Genomic DNA, 25,806 nt, shown 5'->3' with positions numbered 1-25,806 from the left:
CATAGCAGTTACACTTCACAAAACAAACAATCTTCTCCCTGCAATTTACGTGTAGGAGGAGACTTGTATCTTTCTTAGGTAAAGGTTTATCAGGACCTATCTGAGCGAACTCTACTGAGTAAGAATCAAAGCTAACAGAGATGGTGCTGTTCCTAATTCATGGTAAGTAGTGGGAAATCAGCAAAATCCCCCAGGGTGGCAGTGGGAGTTGCAGGGACAGCTGTATGCTGTGCCAGATACACGTTTTGCTGCATGCCAAGTTACACTGTTTTTTCCTTCTTGCGCAGCTAATGCTTATTGCATTCCTATTTATAGTTCCCATCTTTTGGTCAGTTGTCACAGTTCCAAAATAAATAATGGCAAGCTGTAATGTTCCATACTGAGTGACAGCAGACACTCTTTTTACCTTCTCAGCATCTCTCCCCTCACAAAGCTCATCACAGGTACCTGCTTGTCTTTCTCAGAGAAGGTGAGAAATAGTAATTACGGTGCTATAGTTAGACAAAATAAAGTATTTACAGTTAATCTTCCTTCCACTTTGCACAGCAACTGTGCACAAGGGATTGCATCAATAATTTAAAAAGTGGAGATATATTTAAATTTCTTTGCCTTCTGTTTTTGAGGGTAAGGTGAAACTAACACAATTGACTTCCAGCTGTGCAATGCCACTCCACTTTCAGGTGAGGTGCTCATATACTTCGATTGCATTTATTTTACACATCTTGGGCATAAAGCTACATCTGTCCTCTTTGTAGATACTAGTTTATGGCAAAGTACAGGCAAATCCAGAACTGGAAAAGAATTGCTACAAGAAAGTGAGATAAAACAGAAGGAATTTTAGTACTTTTTTAATTAGATTTTTTTTAACAGAAGAAAATAGCAGTGTTTCCCAAATTTACACAGCCTAATGTTTTAATCATACAGGATTCTTAATACTTCCTCTGAGAATTACTCTTCCCTCCCTCCTTCTTGCTTGTTTACAGATAGTTTTTGGTATTAAATAAGAGGAAGGGTGGGGCTGTCAAGGATCTAGTGCCCCTATCCTGTGACACTCATGTTGAATTTGGCTGAAATTTGAAAAATAAAATAAAAGTCCCTTGTCACACATGTTCTTCAGAAAAATAATGGCCTGCTTGTCAGAAGTTAATAAATTATACAATCCCCAAATAGTCTACTACTGAGCTCATAGCATTTGCAAAGCATTAACACAGTCACCAGAGCAGAAACACCAGCAACCTGATGGAGTAACAGTCAAAGAAAGCAGCAGCCAGGGCTGCTACTCCTTCACCCTCTGGGGCCCAGCAATCCAACCCTGCTTTGGATAAAGAGCCATTCTTATGCTGTCAGTGTTAGTCACATCGTTCAGATAAACAAACATTTGCATCCCAGTGCTGCAGAGTTCAAGTTTAAAGGTAGATGTTTTAAGAATAGTTTGTTACAGCTGGACATAATGTGTAGGTTTTTTTCTTCTAATTCAAAACCACTAACAAAGCAGCATTGAAAGCAATAACATGAGGATGAAGGGAAGAAGCAGAACAGAGGATTGTGAGATAACAGAATTCCCAGCCCACAAAGCTTTAGGCCACGTCTGTAACTGTAAAAAAACCCAGATCTTGCAGTTTAGTTCTCAAAAATCCCTGCTCTGATTCAGATTATTTGTCCAGAATTGAGTTCTTGCAACAGAGGTTACAAGTGTAGTAGTGCATAACTTGACATACATAACTTGTGTATAATGAAATATTATTCAAGGAATAAAGCACTGATAGAAAAGGACACATGCCAAACTTGCTTGTAGACAAGTATTACATTGTGCACGTGTGTATATGGAAAAGAGCATGTAGTTAACAAGAATATCAAATAAACTTCATGATCCGTAATATTTAGAGGATGTGGAAAATTTAGAGGCCAGAGCTGTATTCCGTGGTCTAAATTTTTTGCATACCTGTTTGCTAATGATTCTTTTTAGACTCTCTGACCTGCACAGAGAAAAGGCAACCACAACTTCAAGGGCCTGGATTGTGCATGTCTAATAAAATTAGGAAAAAGGAGCAGGTGGCAACAGAGAAGGTGCAGTTCAGCTGAGGTCATTGTGGCTTACGAAGCCTCAAAGCCTGATGATCCCAGGAGTGACTCTGAGAGGATGAGATCACACTCAGTGAGGGAAAAATGCTGCCATCTGGTGCCTCTGGAGAAAAAGAAAAAAAATAAGAAGAAAAAGAAAAGGATTATGTTGATGGTGTGCTTCATCTGCAGTGGTATCAGTGCTTCTGGTTCAGTTCTGCAGACCTCCAGCTGTCTTTGTGTTGTTAGGAGGTGTTACCATTCTGCAAGTCTTACTTTAAACATGAAAAAGTGCATTTTACAGTGGTATGCCCACGAGAGGAATATCATTAAGTATTAATGTAGTCTTTAAGGCAATTTTAGGAAAGATGGTTTCAAACAAAGTCACATCTGAGAATAACATAGACCTTATTTATTTTGATGAAGTTATGTATATTCACACCAAGAGCAAAATGCTCTCCTATCACAAATCCTATATATATGTGTATATATATATATTACTATTATGTAGTAGAAGAAACTAGTAGTCTGTAAAGTACACCTGAGAGAGAATGGAGACGCTGGATTTGCTGTCAAGTTGAGCGAGAAAGTTTAACAGAACAGGAATTCAATGCATTTCTTTTGCAGAACTGACTTTGACCTTGAGCATCACTGCCCAGCCTCTAATGCCCACTATTTTATCTTATGAGCATTGTAGATTATACTGAGTGCTTGTCAGAAGCCTCAGAGGATACAGGACCAGACACTAAACACCACTTACTTTTATAATTTGCCTTTTACATCAGCCTATTTTGGATTGTTGTTGATAGAACCTCAGAGGATGTGCCAAATATGTACTGAGACACTCCACGGTCTTAGAATGAGGGACTGTTATTTTTGTCTAAGATATTTTTATTTTTACAAGCTTTCACAGAAAGCCATAATGGTAGCTTGGAGAGGTTGAAATTACTGATTAAATTTAAACCCATACATTGCTCTATTTTAGATGTAATAAAGATAGCTCTTTCTGGGAACTTAAATTTGTTTATCCCTTGGCTAAGGGAAAATCTGAGGGTCACAGGTCAGCTTCTGACTAGAAGTAAACCAAATAAAGTGGTTCGTATACCATATTCATTTTTAGACAGCATTTTTATAACAAAGTGGTCACAAAACCTCAGGAATCAAATCACTCTTGCAGATAAACTAACTCCCTCAACACCATAGATTTCCTAGGAAGATCCTCTAATCTAAGAGCAGCTTCAAACTCATGAAGTAACTGAAGGACCAGAGAGTCTTGCAAAGGAATTATTGTACAACTCTGCTGAGCAAAGAAAAGGAACATGTTCCATTTAGTTCCTGGCCTTAATGTGTCTACAACCACTTTATATATGTTTTTCCTAAAACATCCCTACATTTTCATTCAAAACAGAGCTAGGTCCTTATATCACTAGTGTTGCATTGGAAGAACTTGTAGTTTCTTCCTCTCCAATGGCATTGGACTTGCTTATGGATACATGGAGGGAATCTGGATTTTTTAGATGTGTACATAACTTACAATAGCAGAGTAATTTCTTTGACAGTCCCTTGATCATGAACAAATCAGGTACCTTGAAGCCCTTCTAATATTCCTAGTCATATCATATAAAACTAGGTTTAAGAAACAACAAAAAAGTTTTGCCAGTGTCTGTGGCAGCCTTGTTAACAGCAACTTCAGTCGTCAGTCTCCCTTCAAGTTACAGTCTGGGAGGGGCATTTCATTTCACACATAAAAATGATTTTGCACAACTTCCACCTCCAAGTAGGGTAACTGAATCATGCCAGCAAGGTGATCCAAAGAGATTTCTTAGTAGCCAAACTTTTGGCTATTCCCAAGGGATTTGATGAGTGTCTTTGTAGTAGGTTGATAGATGGCTAAAAAATCTGCTGAGCAAGCTGTGGGAAACATGGCTGGAAAGAGCCCGTGCCTTATCACTGGGCTTATATTAACCTGGTCTACAGAGTCCACATCTCCACTGGATCATTCTTTAGGTTCCTGCCTTTGGAGAGGAGTGGGAAAACACCAGGCTAAAATAAGCAGGGGTCCAGATATCCATGGCCCAGAGAAGTGGAATTATAGTAGAGATAAGCTACAGCCCTGGTCTTGCCCAATGCTTTCCAAACAACTAGATGTGTTAACCTCTGGGCCCAGGTTGCCACGATACCATGAGATGTCCTTACAAACCCAATTAGTTTATCAGAATACTTTAGCCATCGGCCTACAATCGCTGCTCAGTGCACTCATCCATCTCAAAATCTCCGTTGCAGGGATAAGAGAAAGATGTAGCATGTCTTAGCTTTTCCTTGATTTATGCAGATGGGTGCAGATAATTATCTGCCAGCACCATTGTCCATCTGTGCACTAGCATATGCTACTTTAAACATGTAAAAATGGCACTTTCCTTCAGTCACAAGAGGAAAGCAGTGACTCCTGGCTTTTTTATGTTATCACTTTAGCCAACCAGCTTTTGCTAAGAAGTTTTTTGGTACACAAAATGGATGCTTAACCATTTCTGGAAGAAGATATGTGCATATATCCCATAGTAAAACTACCACCAACTCAGTACGTGAGTATCAGTTTCCTTACACTTTTTAAATAATTTTCCATACATAAATGCTACCTTAAAGAATGGTTTCTTTCAACACCCAATTGCCAGTGCCAGATGTGGAATGTTGGCTTCTGTAAATGAAGCAAACCCCTCAGCCACCCCCTGAAGCAGAAGAATTGGTTGCAGCCTGATGTAATCTGCTTCTGAAGTTCAAGTCCGCCACATGGCCGATCACACAGGATGGGGTTTGAACCCTGCTTTGCCAGATGCACATTCATCCTAATAATGTTTGTGGCTAGCACGTGCACTTATTCTTCTGCAGATGGATAACATGGCTGAAAATAAGGCTTGGGTCTGAAAGACAGCAGTTTCCTGTGTGATTTTAAGCTTGGGGTTTTTTCCCCTCCCATTAAACCAGCTGATCAAAAAGTACACAAACTAGCTTGCATGTTCATTTTGATCCTCTCTTCCTCAAAACACCCAACAGCTTTGTACATTGTCAGCAGTAAGAAACCAAGTACAGGAACCTCCAGAATTTCATGGGCCTTTGACAGAAGGCAGTCCTGAGCATTATTGCACACTTGTCTCTGCATGAGCCACCCTGCTTTCTCAAAACATCTAATGAAGACTCTTGGAAAACAGTCCCTTCCCCTAAACTCTTCCTGAGAACATTCCTTCACTTGTAGCACAAATCTTTCCTGTCAACAAATTTGCTCGCTCTCCTCATAATTTCCTCCTGTGCCCTCTGAAGAGATAAACTGCAAACCCTGCAACTGGCTTTTATTTCCTCATTCAGGCGCTGACCAGAAAGGCACGGGGATATTCTCTTGTCGAGTCATCAGCATAAAATGCTGACTATCACGACTGAGCAAAGAGATGGCAGTTCCTGCAAAATCTGTGTTCTGGGAAGTGGCCAACAGAGCTTGAATAACCTCTCCTAGCTGGTTAGTACATTAGTAGTTATCCATTAGTACATCTGAAACATTACATTTTCCAGCAGAGGCTACAGGAAGGAAATCAAGGTAAAGAAGTGATATTTATGAGGAAAATAATGATTATCAATTCAATTGATTCTAAGTATTCTAGGGACCTGTAATACTTAGACCTGTGCAGAAAACACTTCAGCTGTTCCTTCTCCCTATCACCTAATAAGAAATCATGCAAGGAGATTTTTCTCTCCATTTTGAAGGAAAGCCACAAGCCACATTTTTAGAAGAAGAGGAAGTGCCCTGCTTATCTATCTTACTAAAGCCAAACAGGTGGAAGGCAATGTTTGCAGAAACAACTTGTGCAGTAATTCCATTCTCCAGCATCTTCAAGAGCTGCCAACCTTTTGGCCACCAAGACCTCAGTTATCACTCACAAGGAAGTAATTGATCTAGTTTATTCTGTGATTTGTGACACAATGTGGAATTATGACGAAAGTGATTCACATTTGGTCAGAGATAAGGACTGTAGGAGAAAAGCTGCTGCCTCTCAACCTGTGTGATACAGACTCACCAGATTCTTCTCCTTTCCCCTCACTGGGGAATCGCCCTCAGATACAGAGCCTTCTCATTCTCCTCACCTGGGAATCACAGCTGGTTCTTAAACCTGTCTATTGCCAGTTTGCAATAGGATAAAACTCCTGTGGAAGTGGTCTTCAGTTCGGATTCTACTAGCACAGTGACTGAAAGGGAGAAATTAAGAAAATTTAAACAAATACTAGGACTAAAGCAGAGAACAGCATCCTGACTTCACAGCAGAATTCATGCTAAGATTAGAATTCGTGGTAGACTCACAGTATTGGATTAACTGAAGGGATTTTAACCTTTATGTGCAATCTTAAACAAGAAATATTAATTGGGGGGAGGGAAAAGCAATATAATGTTAAGTTACGTGATTTGTCTTTTCCTCCATGACTGTCTAAAGACTGGGTGAAGGCAAGAAAAACAAAAAAACTCAAATTATATTGGCACATTTGACTGACTCCCAATACTCAGAGAATCACATCTGTGACAATTTTCCAGCAGTAAAAAAAACTTCTAAATTAAAGGTGAGATTGCTTAGTCATCAGGACTTGGTGGTGTAGTTGTACCTGCTGTAGGGGATTATATTACATGACCTATGATTACCATTCTATTCCTACTTCTCTGTTGCACAAACTGCCCAGCAGAATTCCTAAAATTGAAAGGTGACTCAATCTCCCTATCCAGAAATAACGTTGATATTTTTTGCATGAGTATAAGCTCTAGCTTGCAGTGTGATGATAAAATCCTTCCCGAGACACCCAGGGAAGGTCTCTACCATGTAGGAGTTTCCATCACTGTTCCTAGAGGCTTACTGAGCAATTCACATGCTTCCCACGTACCACATTTCCACCATCTGCAGCTTCCACGTGGTTTCCAGATGTCCTATTGCCACCAGCAGCCGTTTGTGAAGCAGCCTCCAGAGCAGGGCTTTCTCACGTTTCCAGGGCAATGCAACACGGCCACACAGCAGCCCCAGCTCACCAAAACACCATCTCCAGCCTACACAGCATCCCACCAGCAGCCAGAATGCTAAACTCAAGCCAGACTCACCTTGTCTGAATTGCACAAAGTGATTCAGAGCAAGAGGAATTATCTCCAGCAGGCTGCAGAGGGGATTTTTTTGAAGATGGATTGCAGGGGGTGAGAGCTGCTTGCAAGAGACAGGTGCCAGGAAGGGGATAGAGCTTTTGGGGGGATGGAAGTGTTTTCTCATGGAGATGGCCTGAAGAATATGATTTGTGTGCTTGAGCAGGTCCAACCAGGCTGGCCAGCTTCAGTAAGGAAGTGCTGTGTGTTCCTTCCTGATCATGGAGACAGATTTCAGAGTTGGCTATTTTGCACAACTGCTTTCATTTCAGGTCATCTCAGTCCATACAGAAAACCTTCATCTGCTTCCTCTATCATTCTCTTTCCAAAATACAGAAAAGCCTTCTTTTAGGTTTTTTGTTTTTGTTTTTTCTCAATGAGCAGATGAGAAGCATAAGTGGCCAATTCACAAGGATGGTCTGTCCCAAAATTGCAGGAGGCATTTGCATGCTCTTGTGAAAAAGATGTGTCACCTTAGTAGATTACTTGATTTTCAAGTTGTTGCACCTAGACGAAGTCATACGGTAGAAACTCACTTGGTGTTTTAAACAGCTAGTTCTGGCAAAGTGCCATCTTTCCCTCAGGTTTGGGGAGTTTGGTCTGTGAATACAGCTAATTTAGGCATTATACTGCGTTCTCTTGGCTGGGTGGGTGTTGGATCAGGTGCTTGTGGCTCTGTGGGACCACCAGGTAGGTGCACTCTGCAAGGCCATCCTCAGTGCCAAGGGCTGCAGGCTTGCCTTCAGGGTGGCTGGAACATGAGACTGTCACCCCAGCACCTAATACCCAAAAAAAAAAAAAAAAAAAAAAAATCCATTCTCAAGCCTCTGGCTCTGCATTGAGGGGTTTTTTTGCAATACCTTGCAGAGGAGATGCCTGGTGCAATCTGTACTTTGCAGCAGAGGAGGTGGATGCTGCAGGTGGGCTGTAGGTTGCAGACAGTGCAAAAGGGGAGGGAATCAGTATCTTCTCTGAAGCTGCAAGCAGCTTCTTCTGGGGGTAGGCACACAAACAAACTTCCTCCTCTCCTCTCCCCGTACTTGTCAAATCAGGCAGTGTTCAAAAATACTAGTCTGGTTTTGTGGAAGCAAGGGCTGTTCTCTAAAGACATTGGAAGCAGGTAAAGAATCTAGCTTAGTCCTTTTGTCTAAAGGAAACAGGTGTCATTTGAACTACCAAAATATATTCTAGTTCTTTAGTCCAGGGCACAAGTATTGTTTTTCAAAATGCTGCATTCAGCTGCCAGTCTCTTCCTATGTGAATGTACTTGACTTCCAGTTTTCTTCTCAAAATTCTTGCTGTAGAGATTTCTGCTTTAGGGTTTTCTGTGTGTTTTCTTAAATAAAAATAATTAACCCCCACAACAAACATCCACCTAAAAAGACAAACATAAAATAACCTGTTTACTGATGGCTAGATAGAGAACAAAACTGAATGGTGAGAAGGTTGATTTATAATGAGTTTTCCCAAAAAACAATTACTGAAAGAAGACTATGAGAACCAGGCTTAAGCAATGGAAAAGTTGCACATCATTTAATAATAATGAAAAAATTCAATATTAATCCTCAGTAAAACAATAGTTTAGTCCTTTTCCACTCTAGAAGTACACTAAACTACAGTCTGAGCAAATGTAATATTATTCACCCAACTGTGTTCTCACTTAGGTCAAGTTTAATTAAGACTTGTCTTAATTCAAACAGTAATATCACATCCCTGATAAAGAGCAAGTTGAACCTCCCCTTGCATTGAACACCATCACATTCCCAAGAGTTTCAGTGTTAGCTCAAGTTAATTATGTTTAAATTATTTCCTTTAGTGAGCCGATGTAAAGATCATCATCTGACCCCTTAGAACAGGAGCAGCAAATTAAAGCTTTCTGCCACTGCCAGCAAAGGCTGCCTCACCACTGCACCCTCGTGGTGGTTTGCCTGCCTTGAATTTTAACACTGAAGGACTACATCATGTAAAAATCATTGCTCACTTACACTGCTTGGCTTCTTACCTCTTAAGATTCTTCCAGGGAGGTTTTCAAAGTTCTTATCTCATCCAAATATATTTGTCTGGCAGTGGCATGAAAACAAAAATCACTGAGCTCTGTGGAAGTTTTCAAGCATGGGAATGTGTAAATTGGAAGCTGTTTCTGTCTTACAGCACAGCTAATGACATATAACATCCAGGTGAGACAGCTGAGAAAAACCTGGTGTTTCTTGGGCAGCATCCCCCTTGTTGACTGTTTTAAAATGAGCCTTTCAAACAGACAAGGGACAGGAATGAAGGAAACTGGATGAAATTGCCTCAAATCTGTTTTACAAGTTTTCAAAGTTTTTAGCCCAGGAACATTCAAATTATCAGACGGTTGGGATATTTTTCTCATATTGTGAGTATACAGATGCTCTGGCCATAAAACCAAACCAAACAACAATGAGCCAGAAGAATTTGTTTGTAGTTAGTGTTATCAGTAGCTCGAGTTCTTGTGCTGAAGACATGCCAAATCTCTGCACATATTAAAAATCAACCATGAAATACAAAAAGGGACCTTTTCTGATTCTGGCAGATGCTTTCTTCTGACCTTTTGTGGTGAATTTCTACAATGTAAATAAATTAAAAAATTACTTAAGACTTTCTCCTAGGGACTTACACTTTGTGATCTGATGAGTAGGGATGATGCCACCTGCAGAAGACTGGCCATTCTTTTGTCCTGCTGTACAGGGGTTTCCACGGGAAAAAAGTGCTTAAAAGCAGCAGAAATCTACAAGCTGTTTTTTCTTACAGCCTCTGCTCAAAAAGGGTGCATTTGCTGCATACCAGATGAATAAACATGATAACCTCATGCTGACAAATTGTTTAAGAGAAGGCAGAAGGCAAATACTACCTTGTCTTCTAGCCAAAGCTTCAGAGGACTTTGTCCTTGGTTTAAAGATTAGGTCAAATACACCAGTGCCTACAGACTAGCTCTCTTTTCAATGCCACCCTAGCAGGGGGCTCAAAGTCCCATCCAACCCAGCCTTGAATGCTTCCAGGCATGGGAAATTTAAAGCCATTCTTCCTTTCTCTATCACTACATGCCCTTATAAAAAGTCCCTCTTCATCTCCACTGTAGCCCTTTTTGATACTGAGAGGCTGCTAGAAGGCCTCTTCAGGGCCTTCTCCAGGCTGAACAACCCAAACTCAGCTTGTTTTCATAGGAGAGGTGCCCCAGCACTCTGATGATCTTTGTGCTGTCCTCTAGACTCCCTCCAACAGTTCCATGTCCTTCTCATGTTGGGGACACAGTACTCAGGGTGGGGTCTTAGGAGAACAGAGTAGAGGGACAGAATCACCTCCATTTACCTGCTTCTTGTGTCACTTTTCACACAGCCCAGGACACACTTGGCTTTCTGGGCTGCAAGTGCACATTGCTGGGTCACGTCAAACTTCTCATCCACCAACATCCCCAGCTCTTCTCAGGGCTGCTCTCAATCCCTTTGCTGCCCAGCCTGTACTTGTAGTTGGGATTGCCCTGACCCAGGTGCAGGATCTTGCACCTTGTTAAACTTCATAAGGTTCACATGGGCCCACCTCTCAAATCTGTCAGGGTCCCTTTGGATGGCATCCATCCCTCCAGCATGTCCACCACACCACACAGCTTGGTGTCATTGGCAAACTTGCTGTGGCTGCACTCAATCCCACTGTCTATGTCCCTGTCATGCACTGGGATCTTAAACAACTTCTTTTCTAGCTAAGCCTTCTTTTTCCCTTTGAATAAGAAGTGTTTGTAAACATGTATTTTTGCAATGGGAAATTACTTTAGTTGTGTAATGACTATAATGTGTCAGTTTACAAAAGAGCAGGCTAAGGTCAAATTTACATGCAGCTTTTGAAAGTACATCTGGCACTAGAAGAGCCAAGGATGCTGCAGCTTGAAGAAAAAAGCTTCCCCTCATATCCATTCACATTCCAAGTAGCCTCCCTAGTTTTTGGTTGAAGTTGGAATTAGCTAGTTTGGGATTGGTTTGGGAATTAGTTTTTGCTGAAGAGAGGAGGGCCATTCAAGTGTGGGAAAAACTGTTTAGTAACATGGTGTCAGATAACTTTGAGTCCAAGCTGAAAACTTAAATTTTTCCTTTCTATTTGCTAACTGTGCTTAGCCTTGAAGTAGTACTGATTGCATGGGGTAGGCCACTTTGCTTAAGTGCCTGGGCATAAAAGCCTCTAGAAGAAAATCCATCAAGATAAAAAAATCTTTCAGATCAACATGGTATGTTTCAATTAAGCCTACTCCAGTTAATGCAAAATCTAGAGTTTCATTTAACCTTTGCTGCATGTTTGGGAAGCCATAATCTCAAAATACATTTGAAGTCACTTCTGCTCAGACAAACAGAAAGGTTAGGGGGTATTTAAATGCCCACATCCAGATATGTGTTCTGCAGGATTCCTGCTAACTGATCCTGAAGGTTTTTGAAATACAAATGCCCAGAAGCTTCCAAATTAAAGCTCCCCAGGTTCACCAACTTCTGCTTCTGATACAACTCTTTCAGCCTGAGGATTAGCCTGCATATCCATGCTTATCCTGAACACACCAAACCCAGATCATGGCTTGCCACACCCTCCTCTCTAAGGTGCTTCGCATACAGTGCCAATGACAGCTTTTTCCAGAAGAGACCACAAAGACATGATTGCTTCCCAAGACAGAGAGAGCACTAGGAATTGGGACCTGCAGCTTTGGAGGTAAGTGCCTTGCCCTTTAGGATAACTAAGCATGGAGTTTCCTTCTAAAACACACACTGCATAATAGAATTCTGCTACAAGCAGCCACTGTGGGAGACAGGATTTCATTCCTGACATAGTACAGAGGTGCTCTCTAGGGACAAGAAGGAGACTGGAACCTGAGCTGGCCACTGTTGTACACTGGAGTAGACAAGAATGGCTGCATTCCTGCTCTGCTGCTGGATGTGGAGGGAATGATGGTCCTTGCTTGGCTCTCAAGAGAGAAGAATTTGTTCTCTCTCTTCAGCAGCAGGAGATACCTTACTATAAATCACAGTACCAAAAGACACTGCATTCTGACCAGGAATTTAAGGGGCTCTAGGATGTACAGGAAGTTGTCTGCAGCTGACTCTGCCAGCTCCTCATTCCGAAACACCAATTCCTATCAACATTTTTTAAAATGCTTGTTACCATGCTTATCCTGAAATCGCCAAACACATCAGGACATCCAGATTTCTAGCCCCAAAAGAGTGTATCCCTAGTGCAACTGGAAGTCTGCTGAGACACAGCTTTGCCCAGTAGAAGCTGTCCTTTATTCCTGTGACCTCTACCACAGCTGGCTGTCCCTTGCTATTCCTTCAGTGAAGAAATTTTCCTAATACTCGAGCTGTGTCCCCCCTAGTGCAGCTCATCCTGTTGCTTGCTACTTGGGAGAAGAGACTCACCCCACTTCACTGCACCCTTTTCTCAGGTAGCTGTAGAGGGTGATAAGGTCTCCCTTGTCTCCCGATCCCGCAGCTCCCGGTCCTCCGGCAGCGACGGGAGGGAGTGGGATGAGGCGGGATGCGCAGGAATGCGGCGGGATGCGGGGACCCCTAGTGGCACCGAGGCCCGGCCGGGAGAGGTTTTAGCTCCTGCTGCCTCTCGCAGGTACCCGGTGAAAAGCTTGTGGAAAAAGTAAAGTCAAGTCAGTATTTTTGGACCACTGTTCAAAAGAGGGCAAAAACAAGTTCAGTGTGAGTAATTGTGACAAAACCGAGTCCACAAAGTGTGGCTGTTTGCAAGTGACACACACTTATTATTTAGCTTAACACTTCAAGTCTCACAAACCTAGTTTAAGAAGGGAGATGAACTGTTAGAAAGGAGGAGGGTCCATTCAAAAACGGGATGTACTCAATGCAATCAAGCGTCACCTTAATGTCCTGTGTCCAACACTGACATTAAGCAGTTGACACCAAAGCATAAGGCCAGAGCCTTCCTTAGGGACACTCCAAATACTCATCCGACTTCATAATTTTCAGCTCATGCTAGGCCACGTACTGCTGTTGTCCATTTAGGATGTCTCAGTGTAGTGCAGACGTGCCTTATACTCATGGGGCTGCCCCATCCCATCCCATCCCATCCCATCCCATCCCATCCCATCCCATCCATGGCACTCACCTGTCTGGGTCTGCTATGGAGCCACCAAGACCATGTCAGGGAGGCAAGAGCTGCTCCTTGCTCTGCTGCTGCAGGAGGTCATTCTTAAGCAGATATAAGAACTACAAAACAGATAGTTCCGATGCCTGCAGGAGCCATCACCTGCTTAGAAGTAATGAAAGTACCCTGTGAAATTTAAAACTGTACTTTATTTCAGCTTTTTGTATTGAGCCAATTTTTTGTACACACACAACTCAGGTAATTGGGCTAAACTGACAGTTTTATTGCAGAAAAATTATACCATATTATATACAAATACATATAAAACATAGTCTATTTGCAAAATGCGTGTGATAAAAATGAACTAGATCTAATCGTAATGCCTGCAGGGGAATCACAGACTGGTGTCAGGAAGACATGGCCAAGAACAGTCTGGCAGCAGGATGGCCTGGGGACAGTCAGATGCCTGAGGCACTGTCCCTGCATCCATCCCTGCTGTGCTTCCCTGAGTCACTCTCTCTGAGGACGCTGTTCAGGCTTGGAGCAGCCATCTCCAGGCACCTGCCTGGCGCTGGGATCAGGGCACTGCTGCTCCTGCTCCTGTGGCTGGTGAGTGCCAAAGAACACCCTGCACACAGCCCTGAGCACCCTCCTCAACAGGGACTGTCGCTGCTGTGGCGCCGTGGTGTGACTGGATGTGAGGGAAGGAGATCTGTCTCCAGGGGGCTCTGAGGGCACCAGGGAAGCTCCTGCCTGCACTAAGGGCACTTTCCAGGAAGAAGCGGATGGTGCATGGCCAGTGCTTGTGGGTGTGGTGCCCCTGACCTCCCCTCGCTGCTGTGATGCTTGAGTTGGGAACGTCGCTGGCTCATCCTTGGTGTCAGTGGAACCAGCCAGGTCAGGAGATGTGCTCTGCAGTTTGCTGATAGCCTCTCCTGTTGCTGCCGTGCTCTTAGGCTCTTCCCATTGAAACACCTCTTGGTCACTGTACACTTCTGACATGTGTCGGGACTCCTGGGTTTCGCTGCGGTCTTCCCACATGTCTGAGGGCACTGAAGATGTGATGTCCTCTTCCAATATCTCATGGGACTGCTCCTTGTCTTCACAGTTCTCTTCCTCATTGGCCAAGGTCGGTGGATCACTGGGGACATGGACTTCAAGCCACTGCAGCACCTTCTGTGTGCTCGAAATCACCTCCAACCTCTCCAGGCCTGTTGGCAATGGCTGCCCAAGGTTGAGAAATGCACTCGCCTGGGAGGTGAGAAAGGAGAGAGGGGTATTTCTTGAGGAGTTCTTCCCCAGCTTCAGTAAGAACTTCTTTACACTGTGGTTGCAGAGCCCTGGAATAGGCGATCCAGGGAGGTTTGTGGAGTCTCCCCCTCTGGAGACATTCCAAAGCCACCTGAACTTTTATGTGTGTAACCAGCTTAAGGCGACCATGCCTTGGCAGGGTGTTGGACTGGACTATCTCCTGAGATCCCTTCCAATCCTAATATTTCTGAATCTGTGTGATTCAGTGATTCTGCTATTTGCAAAGATCATCTGGCTTCCTCCAGGAAATACCTGCTAAAGACCCAGCAGCAGCTGGCCCTGGTCAGAGGGAGGCTCACCCCCTGTCCCATCCTGTCCTGTCCATGGCAGTCACCTGCCTGGGTCTGCCATGGAGCCACCAAGACCATGTGAGGGAGGCATGCTGCTCCTTGCCTTCCTGCTTGGGGGGCTTTTTCTCCTCCAGGCTGTCCTGCTGCTGTGGCAGGATGGCACTCCTCTGCAGAGCCCTGCACCTGGGATGGGCCTGGCCAGCTTTCTCCAGCCCTTGCAAAGGCTTCCACTTGCTTTACAGGGTGGTGGGGAGCCCCTCCATCCTGAGAGCTGTGTGGGCAGAGGAGCGGGCTGAGCCTGTCCCCATGGAGGGACAAGGCCTCGGCCTGGCTCTCCAGAGGCGCTGCCTCTGGCTGCCTGTGGCGCACCCTTGGGAAGCAAGACCAGGAGGAGGAAGGTGGGATGGAGGCAGCAGCCTTGGCATGGCGTCCCTCACAGTGCCAGCAAACCCAGCAAACCCAGCCCCCGGGCAGCTCCGCGCAGCCCCGTCCCACAGCCGGCCTGTCCCTCCTGCCCGGCCCTCACCCGGCGCATCCAGTCCATGTTCAACAGCTTCCTGTGCATCTGGGAGTCGGCACTGTTCGGATGCCTCTCCATGGCTGCCTGTGACACTCTGCTGCAGAGCTGCCAGGGGCTGCGGGGAGGTGCAGCCTCCTGCAGGAAGGCTCTCCCGAGAGTGGGCAGCCAGGGCTCCTTCCATGCCCCATGGCCGAGGTAAGGCCCTGCAGTGTCACAGTGGTCTCTGGGCACGATGCAGCCCCTCATCACAAAGCCCTGGCAGCTGAACCCAGGCCCTGCTGCCTGTGCACATCTTCCATGGCAGACAGAAGAAATTATACAAAAACATTTTATCCCTCAGTTCTTATACCTTAAACAGTTTTAAGAACTATAAGACATATAGTTCTGATGCCTGCAGGAGCCGTCACCTGCTTAGAGGTAAAAAATACCCTGTGAAATTTAAAACTGTACTTTATTTCAGCTTTTTGGGCTTGAACCATTTTTCTTGTATGCACACAAGAGATAAATTGGGTAAATTGACAGTTTAGTTAAGAAAATCTAATAATTATTATATAGATATGCGCAATAAATTTTATTTGCGAAGTATTTGTAGTAAAAATATGAAACAGATCTAATCATAGTCTGTCTGAAGGGGAATCATAGACTGGTCTCACAAAGCCACAGCCAAGAGTGGTCTGACAGCAGGATGGCCAGGCTGTCATCGACCCATCAAGACTTGCATCCATGTCAGCGTTGGAAGCTGCTCCCCCTGCTGTGGGAGTTCTCTTTCAGTGTCTCCTGCTGCCATGGCACGGTGGCATTTCTCCTCGGAGCCCTGCACTTGGGACGGGCCCAGCCATTCCACTGCAGCCACTGAGGAAGGCTTTTCTTGCCTGGCAGGGTGCTTGGGTGCTTCCCACCATCCTGAGAGCTCCATGGAAGCAGTGGCAGCTTGTCCCCATTGAGGGATGAGGCCTGGGTTTGGGTCTCCAGAGGCGCTGCCTCTGGCTGCCTTTGTCCCCTCTCCAGGAAGGAAGAGGAGTGGGATGGAGGCAGCAGCCTTGGCATGGCGTCCCTCACAATGCCAGCAAACCCAGCAAACCCAGCCCCCGGGCAGCTCCGTGCAGCCCCGTCCCACAGCCGGCCTGCCCCTCCTGCCCCGGCCCTCACCCGGCGCATCCAGTCCATGTTCAACAGCTTCCTGTGCATCTGGGAATCGGCATTCTTCGCTTGCTTCTCCATGGCTGCCTGTGACACTCTGCTGCAGAGCTGCCAGGGGCTCCGGGGAGATGCAGCCTCCTGCAGGAAGTGCTCTCCCAGGGCTCTGTGCTCCTTCAATCCCCCCGCAGCCACAGCGGGGCCCTGCAGTGTCACAGTGGTCTCTGGGCACGATGCAGCCCCTCATCACAAAGCCCTGGCACCCGATTCCATTCCTAGTGCAGGTATTCCATGGAAGATATAAGAGACCATATAAAACCATTATTTTTGGTTTTGAATCAATTTTTTGTACACACACAACGCAGTTAATTGGGCTAAACTGACAGTTTTATTGCAGAAAAATGATATTATATACAAATACATATAAAACATAGTCTATTTGCAAAATGCGTGTGATAAAAATGAACTAGATCTAATCATAATGCCTGCAGGGGAATCACAGACTGGTGTCAGGAAGACATGGCCAAGAACAGTCTGGCAGCAGGATGGCCTGGGGACAGTCAGATGCCTGAGGCACTGTCCCTGCATCCATCCCTGCTGTGCTTCCCTGAGTCACTCTCTCTGAGGACGCTGCTGAGGCTTGGAGCAGCCATCTCCAGGCACCTGCCTGGCGCTGGGAGCAGGGCACTCACGGGTGGGTGCCAAAGAATGCCCTGCACACAGCCCTCATGCCAGGGACAGAGGAGATCTGTCTCCAGGGGGATGTGTGGACATCAGACAGTGCACTCCTGGCACTGGAAGGAGTGGAAGGTGCATGGCCAGTGCTTGTGGGTATGGTGGTGCTGAGTGAGCCTGGCCAGTGCTGCTCTCTGCGATGGCTGGGCCAGGCTTGCCCTTGCTTGGACAACACTTGACTCAGGGATGTGGCTGGCTCATCCGTGGGGTCCATGGGACCAGCTGGGCCAAAAGACATGCTTTTGTAGGTTTGCTTCCATCTCAAGTCAGAAGCTTGTTTTGTGCAGCTGGACACAACACAGCATGGAGTCTGGCAGAGCTTGCTTTTCTCTCCGTCCTGGAACAGCCTATGCTTCTATCACAGTTTGTCACATCAGAAACAAGGTCAAAGTATGCAGAGCTACACACACCCTTCAAGTACATAAAACCCCCAATGATAAGCCCCAGTGAGGTAGGTAATTGCCACTGTTGGGCAATAAGAGCTCTTGGTATGTTTTCTTTAGAGGTGTGCATGGTATCTGCCAGATAGCACAAGTATTTCACTTCCTGCAATCAAAGAGCAGGGTCTCAACAGAAGTGAAAATCCAGCCTTTTGCTCTGAAAACTGAGTGGGACTAGCTCAAAACTCAAGTTCCTGCTGAGCTGGGGACAACTGGCCCAGTCACTTCACATGGGAGCAGCAACCGCTTGAGGAAGCAAATTGCTTCTATTGCACCTCGACACAGACAAGTGCAAGTCGCCTGGTGGCAATTAAAGGGAGCCAAACTTTAACTTTCCTGTGAAAATATGTTGTCTTTACACAATCACAAAGGGTATGTGCATGCTAACAAAATCCTTACTATACCAGTCTTTGTCACCTGTTCCTTTAGGGATCAAAACGTGTTCCTGTAATTCACCAAGGAACAAGCATCAGTACTGAAAAGTCAGAGTGCGGTATCCAAGGAACAAATGAACAAATCCCATTGTCTGTAGTACTCAGCTGTACATTAATGGAGGGCTTGGGGTGCTGGGCTAATTTCTAGACTTGATCATGTCAAGGGTATTTTCTGACCTAAATTTGGTGTGTGTTTATGGGTGACACATTTCCACCTGTTTCTGGCATCCTTTCAGATACAGGACTCACGCTTAAGGTAATGCAATTTAAAATTGCTAAACAAGGAACTGAATATCCATTTTGTAATTAGCAAACTACTTGCAAGAGAAAGGGAAATTGCAACTTAGGTAGTAGTACCAGATGGAGAAAGGGACTCCATGTGAGTAACAGTCCCAATCATTATCTGTCTAGCAGGAGAAAGCTCCCTGCTAATTTTCCCCTTCCTTTCCTCAGAATTCCATTAGGAAGCAGATACAGACCACAGAAAAGCTCTGTGCTTCTCCATAAGTTTCCTAAAACCCAAGGAGGTGCACGGCCCACACCCAACTGGCTGAGGGTGAGTGTTTAACGGAAGTTACACTCTGTGTAATTAAGAAATAAGATGCATTTTTTACCTGGCTTGTTTGAGACTGCAGGAGGTGAAGGGCCTCAAATCCAAGACTTGAAAGGGAAGGAACAGGAAAACAGGGAGAGGTAGCTGCCACCCTGTCAGCACCACAAATGGTGAATAGTGATAGGTCTATACCAGTATTGTTGGAGTGAGCACCTTTAGGAAAAGATGACAGGCTTGCATCTTTGGACATGAGGCACATGGTACAATTTTCAGCAACAGACAAGGATAGTCTGAAGCCTGGAGGGGCAAAAGGTTGGAAATTAATAGCAGACTTTCTATTAAGAACACAAATGTAAGGAATGAAAGGAATATAAATTCTTGTTAAGAAAACTCCACCCACTACATATGCTATAAGAAATAAAAGACATGAGGACTTCTGTCCCAATTTTATTTTTTTTACAACACCTGCTTCAATGAAAGATTGAAACAGCCAAACTAAAACTGACATTAAATGCTCATACCATTTACAATATTTACAGAATATACATTTTTCTTTTTTGCTCAGCAGGTAATTATAGCCACTTGGGACAAAAGTGCAAGTGAAAAGAATCACTGGTATAGAAAGTTAACTTCCCTGTTGATCATGTTGCAATGCTTGAATTAAGAAGTAGCCAGTGTGGTAAATTCTCTTTATAGTAACCAAGCATGGATGTCACTTCACAGTGACAGATCCTGCTCAGTCATATTTACACCAAGCCTAAACCAGAAGGAAGCTATTAATCTACCTAGAAAATTGATGAGTGAGTTCACAGGTGATCCCATCTTCGTTTTAACATTGAAAAGCAGAATTGCAATGTTGAATTTTCTATTGTGCACATAGACAGCAATTAATTTCAAATGCTCTGTTGTATTAAATACTAAAATATATTTTAACTTCCTTATTGTACATGCTATAAAATTACACTAAAAATTTCAAGTTTCTGAAGTAACAATTACCCTTTTACATATATATTCTCTATATAATTTTTAAATATTTAGATTTTTTTAATACCCAGGATAAAGATATACTCGCTCCAGTATGGTTGCATTTTATCATAACATATACCAGAGTCCCACACATAACCAAAGCCTCATCTAAAAGCTAGTTTTGAAGATATTCCACTTTGGTTTCTTTCACATTTTCTCTTCCCTTCTTTTTAAATCACCTTTCCAAAGCTGTCTGTGGTACCTTTTAACTTCAGGCTATGCTCTATCCGGAGTGAGGGCTGAACTTCCATCCCCTCCAGCTAATAAGCCAAGCCACAGAGCCACTGATGGACAAGCAGCAGGTGATGTTTCTCACCTCTTGGAGTGTTCCTTCAATACAGTACTGCAATCTCCCGGTCAGACATAATTTAACTCCGTCAATACTTGACAGCAACAGGAATTACTTCAGACCTGGATTTTGTTGGAAGTACAAGGGGCTCCCTTTCCATGCACAAGCTGTACGAGCCCAAGTGCAAAACAGAGTGCACGGTGGCCTCAGCTACGTGGTGTTCAATAAAAAGCAGTTTGAATTTTACTGATACATCTCATCATCCACCCAAGTGATTTTCTCCACGATTGTATCCTCAAGTAGCACCAACCATTTAAATTTTAATCGTTAGTATATATACATACATCTTTTAATAATTTATATGTACACACATAGATATGGCATCAGTATGTGGAGAAACTTATTTACAGTTCGTTGGAAAAATGAAATTGCATCAATTTACAGTGTAGGAAAACAATATTGGCATTTGTGCTTTCTGTTTGTACAGCAGTAATTTTTGTCATTTCAAAAAAGTTTATATTTTTATTTGCATGAAGACATGTTACATGATGAAAAAAGTTGTAAAACAACTAGGATTGAGAATAATGGAGCATTATGTCTCCTCATATATCCCACTGAGTCTACAGAATAGCTGCTTTCTATAAAAATTCTCCATTCAAACCCCTCTGTGGTTACCCAAGCTTACTTGAGGATCTTCTCAATAAATAATGACACACAGCAGAAGAACCATGCATCCTGTTTTGCACTGTGCACATTCATGAGATAAAGTTTCTGCCTTCACTGAGTAACACACTGATAAACACCACTTAAACCTCACTCTTTACTCAGGACCTCAAAGTGCTTTTAAAAAGAAGGAAATACCTCGATTCTACAAAGCAGTCAGGAGGCACAAGGAGTAAGGCTTGAATTACTGTCTTCAGACACTGACCTGGCCATGGAAACTAGGGACTTAAGCTTCAGATTCTCCCTGATCTGTTTATTGGGCTGAAGAATTCTGTTTTCTCAGGTAATCTCTACTCCTGGAGGTACACACTTGTTTATGATGTGTAATGTCAACAACAACAAAAAGCAGCTCCACAGCCCAAACTACCCAACTGTATTTCAATGCCCAGCTGTATTTGCATAAATGTACTTTTCTCTTGAAAGCACAAAATGGTTTCATAAGAAAGCTGTTAAATTAAAAACAGAGCTAGGTTTAATCTTCATAACAACTAAGTAAATACAGGTAGTGTGATACAGCAGGCTCAGACTACTTCTTTCACCAGGCTAACAAGTGTTTTCTGGCCAAAAGTAATTTCAGCATCAGCCTGTATGGAAGTTACTGCCTCCCTCATGTGTTTACACTTCATTAACCATTGGAGACCAAAAAGGTATTGCTAAGATATACAGCTTAAAATAATTCATTAAAAACTTACAGTGAATTTTATAATTTCTTTTCTTAAACACAAAAACCGTTAGGCTGGGTGCTGAAGAATGACTGCTGCCATCCATCTCAGGAACTAAAATGCACAGATGTGTACCATTACTTTGTGAGCATTTGAATTATTTTAGGAGTAAGAAATCTTTAGTGTCCTAGTAGGAAGTCATAGCATTCACATTCTTTTCAGGAAACATTCACCTTTTCCAGACTACAAACTACTCTTCCTTTAGCCATTATTTATGTGCACTTTTGCAATGTTTTTCCACAGGCTTCTGGTAGATGGAGTTTTCTTCTAGTCCTCTGTTTTGACAAACTACCCTCTTAGAGATGGCTGCAAGATCCCTTTTTCAACAAGGTGAGATTTCAGGATTTTATATACACTTAATTGTTGTTCAGGCTGAAGTATCAACAGCTGTTTCAGTAATTTGCTGGGATTGGGACCCCTGTCAATGAAAAAAAGAAATTTTTTTTGTGACCACAGCTCTAATGAGTCTTTTAGATTTCTTCTTGCTGCCCAAACAATGCCTTCCCTTTCTTGAGGGCACCAAGTTACAGATTTCTCTCAGTCTGTCTCCTCAGGATGCATGGGCCAGCATTATTGGCAAAGCATACTCTTAGCTAAATATAAACAGAAACTAAAAAGCATTTCTATTTGCTGTCAAATGGGGATATTGAGAAGGTTTATGATAAAAGATGAATCAAGAAATCTTATTTATCACTGTAATAATTTTTTATTAGCAGATCTTTATTTAGTATCTGTTGCCTGCCAGATAAGCTATGTACTACTGAACTAAATGGGAAATTGGCCAAGTCAGTAAAGAAAACTGCAAATTAAACCAAACTTTTCTAAATATCAGCCTCATTTTTAGCTAGCCACTTACAATCTACGTCTAAGATGAACCAAATATAAGGCAAAGAATCTGTTGCTGATTAGGTATCTAATAATTATTTAGCAATATGCATTCACAAAACTAAGGGCATGTCTTGATTTGGCCTCTTGAACCACCTCTGCCTCAGAAACTAAAATGTCTGTTATAAGAGAATTGTGATTCCCATGATTTCATCTTGAAAGCTGATGTGGTTAAGGGAAGATGAGCAATATTTTAGGAAGTTGTCTCCTTTCTTTCACTATAGGGTTTTCGTCTTAAACAGAAAATCCCAAGGCAAGCAATTGAGAAATACTGAAACTCATGGGAAGAACTGTGGTCTCAGCCTACAGGCTCTTTAGGAACCACACAGGGAAAGCAAATGCTGCACAACCCTCCTGCCTGAAACCCCATCCTACGCCTTTCTGTAATCAGTAAATTCTAATCAAACTTCTGATAGTTTTGTGTAGCAGGCTTTCTTGTATTTCAGGTACACAGGTTACCTTCAACAGCAATCCCAGAAACATTCAGGCATAATTTGAATCCGACAAATCCTAGGTAGGGACACTGTCTTCTTAATAGTCCTGTATTTGAAGTGACTGAATAAATCCTATTTAGCAACCTGCAATCTCTGCTATGTATTCATAACTCCTATGCATTTATTATGGCACAGCTCCTGTGCATGTTTCAATAGTTAATATTGTAAAAAAATCCATACCTTATGAAACTGGTGATATAGACATGAACAAAAGTGGCCATCAGGTACTGACAATCAAAGCGATCCATTATCCCACCATGCCCTGGGATTGTGTCTGCAAAATCCTTTTGGGTGTGAAGGACAAGAAGGGGAAAAAGAGAGAAAAAAAAAAGATGGTCAGTGGTTCCCGTGAAATACACAAATGATGTTATCTCTTGGCAGCAGCACATTAGGGCTGAAAGTAAGCCAGGGTTCCACTGCCTGGAGCCAAAAGTTAGCAAGAGGCTCCTTTGCTAAAGGAGTTTTTAACCGCAAAGGCAAGCCAAGGAGTGAGAAGAAAAAGAAGAGAAGCAGCAATTTGTCCACATTTCACACAAGAGGACAGTAGTAGGTCAGGTGCAGGTATGCCACTACTAAGAATGCTTGTGTGCCTATACACATTTAATTTTGTAGCAAACCTCTTAAGCTGCTGGCTGTTGTTTCTTGCCTCTGCAGAATCTAATTCTCCTCTTTAAGACTTTTTTTGTTTTATCCTCTGCCATAATTAAAAACCATAATATGTGCAAACAATAAAAATTTATTTAACAGAATCAAAAAACACACTGTGAAAAAATGATCACTACTTAAAAATATATTTCTGTTGCAAACAAAGCTTGATACACTACCTTTGTGTTACCTAGCTTGTCTATAGAACAGCTTTATCAGTCAAAATACCGTCAGACATCCTTTCTGTCAGCCACACTCACTCATGTCCTCTCTGAGTGAAAACCCTGACCTTAGTCACGTGGGGTGACTGCCAGCAAGTAAAACTTGTTCTGCCCAGTGTGGGGCAGGCATGGAGTGCCTTCAGCAACAATTCCACAACATCCCTGACTTCTGACTGTCCTTCAGACAGTCCTCTGACAGTCATCTCTAGGGGGCCCAGAAGTTTTAAAAGGAATCTACTTTTTTACTTATCTACTTTAACAATAAGTGCTGCTTTCCAGCAACATTTTTTTCATCACAAATTCCTTCTTCGCACAAACAGTGTTTTGCTATGTGGCTGTACAGGTATTAGAGTGCTGTGGCCAGCAAAGTGCTGGGCAAGCTGCTGGGACCAGCACGAGAAAGAAGGGTAAGTACAAGCACATGTACAGAGTTCAGCACAAACAGAGAGGTTTACACACTTCTGTGCAAAGCACATGCCAGCTTGGCGGACATATGGAACGACAACATGAACAGCAACAAGCAACAGGGTAAGAATTACAGCAGTCCTACCAAGACATAAAGAAGGTCGGGAGAAATTTGGGGCTGCCCTCTTGCCATACTCCTGCTGCCATTTAATACCAGCCAAGGACAGCATTGCCACAAGCGACAGCGCACACCTTGCAATAAACAGAGGGTAGCAGGTCACATAATTTGCTGGTACACGCTCCTGTTACAAGGCAGATGTTTGGAAAAGGCAGCCAAACATCTCATGCTTTGGTGAGCCTGACGCACCAGCATCTGCCTGTGACACCAATGCCACCCGTAAAAACCAGCCAGCCAAAATGTGAAGGGTAAACCACTGTCAGCACTTCTGAGGTGTCTACAGATTGCCCTTCATGTCAAGTATAATACCTCACATCTTGCTTGTCTAAACCACTTCTGCAACACGATTTGGAAGAGTAACTATTGTCCAAACTATGCAACCAAATTATTCTTAGATTTCCAGCACTGAAGTCACATGCTGACTAGGCAAAATTTAAAGAATATCACACACGCACACCTGATAAAACTGAGTCCCGTTTCTGATACTAAAAACCAGCCAAAACATTGTTGCAACTTATTAGAAATACAACTACAATGAAGGACTAAAAAAACCCCTAACCCACCAATTTATCTAATCCAAAGAGAAAAACAAAAGAAGGCTTACAGGATTCATTACATACCTTGATTTTGAAAGCTCTTTTAAATCCACTGGCAAAGAATCCTCCAAATGGCCCAATTAATGAGGCAAATGTTGACAGTGCAAAGCTGTGCATCTGGAATGGGTACATATTCACTGTTTCCTACAAGAAAAATAATTAACACTGTGTTTCAATATGTTTTATTGTAGACATTTTTAGCTTACATATTTAAAGGGTCGGCGAGTATATTACATGTAACTATTGCTGGTAGTACTTTTTCACACAGCATGGAAGTAATGGCACTAACACACAGGATTCTGCATGGTGAAGAGAGTAAAACTCCAATCCTAAAAGCAGTTACACACTAGCTGAAAAGAGAATGAAGTTCTACATGCTTACTTCAGCTTGCCACTAATTCAGGCCATAACAAGCCTTTGTCCACTTCCCACAAAAAATTCAAAGGTTGCTCTTCAAAAATAAGTTTGCAAAATGCTTAAGCAGCATCCACGTGCAGCACAAAGAGAACACAGGCAGGTTCCCTCAGGTGACTCCAGCGGTGATTCTGACTGGGTGACCACATCCCCTGTATGAGCAATGCAGGGGATCATGGTATTGACTCAGTTCGTAATGTTAAGCTTTACCAACCTTCAGATAACCTTCTAAAATGATTTGGAAATCCATTTAAGCTGGGAAGTATGATTCCAATTTCAACTAAAGCCTGTTTGTTTTTTTTCTCTTACCCATCCCAACACAGCCTGAAGCAATGGTGGCACAGAGTACGTCTTCATATGGAAGAGCTCTGAAGGTTCACACTCTGTCACAAATCTGTTGGTTTCACTGTTGTATTCCACAGGGCAGACAAAGTACTGATGTTGAGCCAAAAAATAAGAAAA

The 25,806-nt window shown here is 43.2% G+C and overlaps 2 protein-coding genes and 1 long non-coding RNA gene across 17 annotated transcripts in view; 1 reads left to right on the top strand and 2 right to left on the bottom strand.

Annotated features, from left to right (window-relative positions):
• Nucleotides 1-832: 832 nt before the first annotated feature.
• LOC135298766 (uncharacterized) lies at nt 833-17,403 on the bottom strand. 12 transcript variants are annotated; one of them, XR_010360784.1, is made up of 6 exons: nt 10,553-12,627; nt 9,225-9,316; nt 7,616-8,597; nt 7,187-7,564; nt 6,126-6,294; nt 833-2,185 (listed from the first exon to the last, which is right to left on the bottom strand). XR_010360784.1 is itself a non-coding variant. In XM_064416670.1 (5 exons), the coding sequence occupies exons 1-2, from the start codon at nt 16,667-16,669 to the stop codon at nt 13,838-13,840; spliced, it is 813 nt and encodes a 270-aa protein (XP_064272740.1). In that variant the 5' UTR covers nt 16,670-17,403; the 3' UTR covers nt 833-2,185; nt 6,126-6,294; nt 12,634-12,853; nt 13,349-13,837. The 12 variants fall into 12 exon arrangements, 2 of the variants coding, with proteins under 2 accessions (XP_064272740.1, XP_064272739.1); XR_010360783.1 differs by having other exon boundaries at nt 7,187-8,001; nt 8,083-8,597; XR_010360780.1 differs by having other exon boundaries at nt 6,976-8,597.
• On the top strand, nt 17,387-25,806 carry LOC135298767 (uncharacterized). Of its 2 annotated transcripts, XR_010360790.1 has the most exons (4): nt 17,387-17,704; nt 17,824-18,132; nt 18,648-18,750; nt 21,751-25,806. It is a non-coding gene; the product is annotated as an uncharacterized LOC135298767 (long non-coding RNA). The 2 variants fall into 2 exon arrangements; XR_010360789.1 differs by lacking the exon at nt 17,824-18,132 and having other exon boundaries at nt 17,667-17,771.
• The window catches only part of CDS1 (CDP-diacylglycerol synthase 1), a 288,408-nt gene continuing 281,780 nt past the window's right edge, over nt 19,179-25,806 (bottom strand). For all 3 annotated transcript variants that reach the window (XM_064416667.1, XM_064416668.1, XM_064416666.1), the window contains 4 exons: nt 25,654-25,806; nt 24,956-25,075; nt 23,067-23,170; nt 19,179-21,925 (listed from right to left, as the gene is read on the bottom strand). In XM_064416667.1, the coding sequence (XP_064272737.1) occupies nt 21,796-21,925; nt 23,067-23,170; nt 24,956-25,075; nt 25,654-25,806 (507 nt within the window). In that variant the 3' untranslated portion in view covers nt 19,179-21,795. The remainder of the gene's footprint in view (nt 21,926-23,066; nt 23,171-24,955; nt 25,076-25,653) is intronic.

Source organism: Passer domesticus, chromosome 4 (genome assembly GCF_036417665.1).
Source record: "Passer domesticus isolate bPasDom1 chromosome 4, bPasDom1.hap1, whole genome shotgun sequence".
Classification (NCBI taxonomy): domain Eukaryota; kingdom Metazoa; phylum Chordata; class Aves; order Passeriformes; family Passeridae; genus Passer; species Passer domesticus.
The sequence above is the reverse complement of the archived record's forward strand: the minus strand, read 5'-3'. Positions and strand labels throughout refer to the sequence as shown.